The 6000-nt window shown below is 40.8% G+C and overlaps 1 protein-coding gene across 3 annotated transcripts in view; it reads left to right on the top strand.

Moving 5' to 3' along the window:
* rttn (rotatin) overlaps window positions 1–6000 on the top strand; it is a 74149-nt gene that overhangs the window by 45146 nt on the left and 23003 nt on the right. For all 3 annotated transcript variants that reach the window (XM_058376608.1, XM_058376606.1, XM_058376607.1), the window contains exons 36-38: window positions 1704–1893; window positions 3853–3943; window positions 4042–4192. In XM_058376608.1, coding sequence (XP_058232591.1) covers window positions 1704–1893; window positions 3853–3943; window positions 4042–4192 — 432 coding nt within the window. The remainder of the gene's footprint in view (window positions 1–1703; window positions 1894–3852; window positions 3944–4041; window positions 4193–6000) is intronic.

Below are 6000 nucleotides of genomic sequence, written 5' to 3'. Positions count from 1 at the left end.
TCTGTCTCTGTCTTTACCTTCTCACTCTCTCTCTCTCTCACATACACTCACTCTCATTACACTCTCACACTCTCTCTCTCTTTACACTCTGTCTGTCTGTCTGTCTCTCTCTCTCTCTCTCTCTTTACACTCTGTCTCTGTCTCTGTCTTTACCTTCTCACTCTCTCTCACTCTCTCTCTCTCTCTCTCTCTCCCCCTCTTTACACTCTCTCTCTCACATACACTCACATACACACTTTTTCTCTCTTTACACTCTCTCTGTCAGTCTCTCTCTCGCTCTCTCTGTCTCTGTCTTTACCTTCTCACTCTCTCTCTCTCACATACACTCACTCTCATTACACTCTCACACTCTCTCTCTCTTTACACTCTGTCTGTCTGTCTCTCTCTCTGTCTCTGTCTTTACCTTCTCACACTCTCTCTTTCTCTCTTTACACTCTGTCTGTCTGTCTGTCTCTCTCTCTCTCTTTACACTCTGTCTCTCTCTCTGTCTCTGTCTTTACCTTCTCACTCTCTCTCACTCTCTGTCTCTCTCTCTCTCTCTCCCCCTCTTTACACTCTCTCTCTCTTACATACACTCACATACACACTTTTTCTCTCTTTACACTCTCTCTGTCAGTCTCTCTCTCGCTCTCTCTCTCTCTCGCTCTCTCTGTCTGTCTGTCTGTATGTCTGTCTCTCTCTCTCTCCCTCTTTATACTCTCTCTCTCACATACACTCACATACACACCTTTTCTCTCTTTACACTCTCTCTGTCAGTCTCTCTCTCTCTCTCTCTCTCTCTCTCTCTCTGTCTGTCTGTCTGTCTGTCTCTCTCTCTAACTCTCTCTGTCTGTCTGTCTGTCTCTGTCTCTCTCGCTCTCTCTCTCTCCCTCTTCACACTCTCTCTCTCTCTCACATACACTCACATACACACTTTTTCTCTCTTTACACTCTCTCTGTCAGTCTCTCTCTCTCTCTCTCTCTCCCCCTCTTTACACTCTCTCTCTCTCACATACTCTCACATACACACATACGCTCTCACACTCACTTTTTCTCTCTTTACACTCTCTCTGTCAGTCTCTCTCTCTCTCTCTCTCTCTGTCTGTCTGTCTGTCTGTCTGTCTGTCTGTCTGTCTCTCTCTCTCTGTCTCTCTCTCTCGCTCAATCGCACCCTTACACATTTCCTTACTACACACGTGTCTCTGTATAATGCGAGAGATGGAATGCGTTCACCTTTCCCAAGACACACGGTGTGATGCCATGGCATGTGTGTCTTCACTGGTACGAGTTTAAAAGAAGAATCCTGCACTTGCAGTTTCACCAATTCAAGTCGTTTCCCATGAAATTAACACCGAAAGACTCGAAGTGTGCTGTTGCTATAGCAACGAATCAAATCAGCCCTTGCATTTGTTTTGAGTGATATTTTTCTTATGACATTTTTTGCTAATGACTTACAGATTTCACCTGAAAATGTTATTAATTAAAGAACAACCTGTCACGTTTAATGTTACTAAAGCAATTTAGCTGTCACTTCCTCTTTCCTCATTCCTCTAATACTTATACGATTCAGCATATCAGATTAAATGGTGTTTTTTTTTTCCCTTTGTGACTACCGACACGTTTGCCATAACTATTACTGTTTCTTATCTGTTTATCCACGAATTAGCCGTAACCATGGAAACGTCAAATGTGCCGTTGTGTTTTTGTCTTGCGTTACGGTGTAGGTCAGAGCGACTCCGATACCTCAGACTCCCATCTGTCTCAGGAGTGTGTAGCAGGACCAGAGTGCATCTCTGTAGTGACCCCTCACCTACTGGCAGCCGTGTGCGGATTACTGACCAACCTGCTGTGTGTTCTGCCTGAGTTTACACACACCGCACTCCAAGAGAACCACATCCTGCAGGGCCTGCTCAGGTCTCTATACACACACACACACTATTAGAGTCCACTCTCATGTAACAAACACTAATACAACATTAAGGAAAGGTACCAATACTGTAAGCAATACAGAACACACACCGAGAAACTGAAACCCCAGATACCACCCCACACAGATATGTGTGTGTGTGTGTGTGTGTGTGTGTGCCAATGTAAAAGCTATTACGTTCCAATTAGCTGTGTGAAAGGAGTATCAGGGGAGAGTGGGGTCAGTTGTAACACTATAGGCTGGATTCTACTTGCACAATATGGCTGCCGCATCACTTGTGCACATCTTCAGAAATAACAGGAACAGTGTGCCCAGTGTCGTGGTGCAATACCAAATTAAACAGCAGGGGAAGTGTCCACAACTAGCTTAAAAACTGGCATCAGGCAGGTTTGCATTTAAGACGATGATGACAGCCACGATGACGACGGAAAGCTTTACGAGAGACAGAGCTCTTGCTTCTGTACCCGCCAGTAGCAGCTAGGATATTTGCTAGTCAGCTAGCGTATTAGATTTCGGCTCTAACCAGCATAAGCTGATTAGCTGTTATTTATGCTAATGATATATTTGTGTATTTTAGCAGATAAAATGCTTCATCTATTGCAAAGCTACAGAGTTCTTAACTGTGCTGTAAGAACCAAAAAAATAAAACCCTCTCCCACAGACTTGTTATTGCCCCAGCACCATGCTCTAACCAACCCCACCCATGTTTATTATTAATCGTTAACAAGTTTATTCATCATGTGTACTGAGCTTTACTCGAGTGGGAATCAAAATTGACAACTGACCCTGCTCTCCCCTACCTAAGCAAAATAAAATAGAATAAATGAGTTTGGTGCTTATTCTCTCTCTCTCTCTCTCTCTCTCTCTCTCTCTCTCTCTCTCTCTATCTATCTATATATCTATCTTTCTGTCTCTGTTTCTCTCTTACATTCACACACAGACAGAGTTTCGGGCTATTGTCTTGGTTTACCTACAGTTTTAACCGTAACCACATCCTTCATGTGTTTTGTTTCTATTTGTGAATGAGGCAGGGTCTGGTGAGGCAGGCAGGTGGAGGTAGGTCAAGGTTGGCGGAAGTGGGCTAGGTGTTTTGTGAGGGCAAACTGGAGGTTTTAAAGTTTTAGATACAGAGGTTGGACTTAGTTCAGCATACCAAGACATTTTGGACAGTTTCATGCTCCCAACTTAATGGGAACAGTTTGGGGATGACCCCTTCCTGTTCCAACATGACTGTACACCAGTGCACAAAGCAAGGTCCATAAAGACATGGATGAGGGAGTTTGGTGTGGAGGAACTTCATAGAGTCCTGACCTCAACCTGATAGAACACCTTTGAGATGAATTAAAGCGGAGACTGTGAGCCAGGACTTCTCATCTAACATCAGTGTCTGACCACACAAATGTGCTTCTAGAAGAATGGTCAAATTCCCATAAACACACTCCTAAACCTTGTGAAAGCCTTCCCAGAACAGTTAAAGTTGTTATAGATGCAAAGGGCGGGACAACTCTGTATTACATTCATGAGCATGTAAAGGCAGACGTCCCAGTTTTGGTCTGTCTCACAGTCTCCACTCTAATTCATCCCAAAGGTGTTCCATCAGGTTGAGGTCAGTTCCTCCACACCAAACTCCCTCACCCATGTCTTTATGGACCTTGCTTTGTGCACTGGTGTGTAGTCATGTTGGAACAGGAAGGGGTCATCCCCAAACTGTTCCCACAAAGTTGGGAGCATGAAACTGTCCAAAATGTCTTGGTGTCCCAAAACTTTTGGCAAAATAGTGTATTACTGTATTCTAAATGTCGCCATTTTCCAAGTAACATGGTCAGATTTTAATTTCTGTTCTCCACACATGGCTGTTACACCAGTGGATCCAGATGAGATGGAATGGAACTCTGAGTGTGTGAACATCTGCCTGGGTGTGTTAGTGTAAGCTGTGTTTATTGCAGTGTGTTGGATGCAGTGGAGATTGAGAGATGCCTGACTGAGCTTAACACACCTGAACTGCTTCCTGCTGAGGTGGAGGATGCCAGGAGCCAGGTGTGTGATCTCATATACACACACACACACACACACACACACTGCTGTTATGTCACATTACATTACTCTCTCTCTCTCTCTCTCTCTCTCTCTCTCAGGTGTTGAGTAGTATGTGTTACGTGCGGAGTGTGTGTAAGCTGGTGCAGGCTGATGTTGTGCTCAGTGAAGATTGTCTCTCCCAGTCAGAGCTCATTAATCCTCTGCTGAATCGTCTCATCTCCATCCTCACACTGTCTCACACACACCTCGGTAAATACCCCCACTTACTCTTCATCTGCCCGCTACTCTTCATCAACACGCATGACAAATCTGTACACCTTTATATTTCATACAGAACACATCTTCCTCATATCATCATCTTTTTCTGCTTCTTCTTCCTCTCTTATTTTTTATACTTCCTGCTTCTATTTCTTTGTCTTCCTTTTCTTTTTCTATCACCTCCCTTCTTATTCTTTGTATTGATCTTCTTCTTCTTCTTGTTCCTCATCCTCCTCCTCTTCTTCTTCCTTTCTTATCTTGTACACTTCATACTGATTGTCGTACTTCTTACTCCTCCTTTCGTTTCTTTTGTTGTCCTCCTTCTTCTTCTTCCTCCTCTTCTTCTTCTTCTTCTTCCCCCTTTTTCTTCTTCTTCTTCCTTTGTTGTTTTCTATTTCTTCTCCATCCTCCTTTGTCATCTACTACTTCTATTTCTATTTCTATCTTATTTTTTCTCCATGCTCTTCTTTCTTTCTTTCTTTCTTTCTTTCTTTCTTTCTTTCTTTCTTTCTTTCTTTCTTTCTTTCTTTCTTTCTTTCTTTCTTTGCCCATTTAGTATCTTCTTTCTTTCTTTCTTTCTTTCTTTCTTTCTTTCTTTCTTTCTTTCTTTCTTTCTTTCTTTCTTTCTTTCTTTGCCCATTTAGTATCTTCCTCCCTTCTTTCTTTCTTTCTTTCTTTCTTTCTTTGCCCATTTAGTATCTTCCTCCCTCCTTTCTTTCTTTCTTTCTTTCTTTCTTTCTTTCTTTCTTTCTTTCTTTCTTTCTTTCTTTCTTTCTTTCTTTCTTTCTTTCTTTCTTTCTTTCTTTCTGCCATTTAGTATCTTCCTCCCTCCTTTCTTTCTTTCTTTCTTTCTTTCTTTCTTTGCCCATTTAGTATCTTCCTCCCTCCTTTCTTTCTTTCTTTCTTTCTTTCTTTCTTTCTTTCTTTCTTTCTTTCTTTCTTTCTTTCTTTCTTTCTTTCTTTGCCCATTTAGTATCTTCCTCCCTCCTTTCTTTCTTTCTTTCTTTCTTTCTTTCTTTCTTTCTTTCTTTTTCTTTCTTTGCCCATTTAGTATCTCCCTCCCTCCTTTCTTTCTTTTTCTTTCTTTCTTTCTTTCTTTCTTTCTTTCTTTCTTTCTTTCTTTCTTTCTTTCTTTCTTTCTTTCTTTCTTTCTTTCTTTGCCCATTTAGTATCTCCCTCCCTCCCTCCTTTCTTTCTTTCTTTCTTTCTTTCTTTCTTTCTTTCTTTCTTTCTTTCTTTCTTTCTTTCTTTCTTTCTTTCTTTCTTTCTTTGCCCATTTAGTTTCTTCCTCCCTTCTTTCTTTCTTTCTTTCTTTCTTTGCCCATTTAGTATCTTCCTCCCTCCTTTCTTTTCTTTCTTTCTTTCTTTTCTTTTCTTTCTTTCTTTCTTTCTTTCTTTCTTTCTTTTCTTTCTTTCTTTGCCCATTTAGCATCTTCCTCCTCCTTTCTTTCTTTCTTTCTTTTCTTTCTTTCTTTCTTTCTCTTTTTCTTTCTTTGCCCATTTAGTATCTCCCTCCTCCTTTCTTTCTTTTTCTTTCTTTCTTTCTTTTCTTTCTTTCTTTCTTTCTTTCTTTCTTTCTTTCTCTTTCTTTCTTTCTTTGCCCATTTAGTATCTCCCTCCCTCCCTCCTTTCTTTTCTTTCTTTCTTTCTTTCTTTTCTTTCTTTCTTTCTTTTCTTTCTTTTCTTTCTTTCTTTCTTTCTTTCTTTCTTTCTTTCTTTGCCCATTTAGTATCTTCCTCCCTCCTATCTTTCTTTTTTTTTCTTTCTTTCTTTCTTTCTTTCTTTCTTTCTTTCTTTCT

Source organism: Hemibagrus wyckioides, linkage group LG23 (genome assembly GCF_019097595.1).
Source record: "Hemibagrus wyckioides isolate EC202008001 linkage group LG23, SWU_Hwy_1.0, whole genome shotgun sequence".
NCBI lineage: Eukaryota > Metazoa > Chordata > Actinopteri > Siluriformes > Bagridae > Hemibagrus > Hemibagrus wyckioides.
Note: the sequence above shows the minus strand (reverse complement) of the source record. Positions and strands in the feature narration are given on the sequence as shown.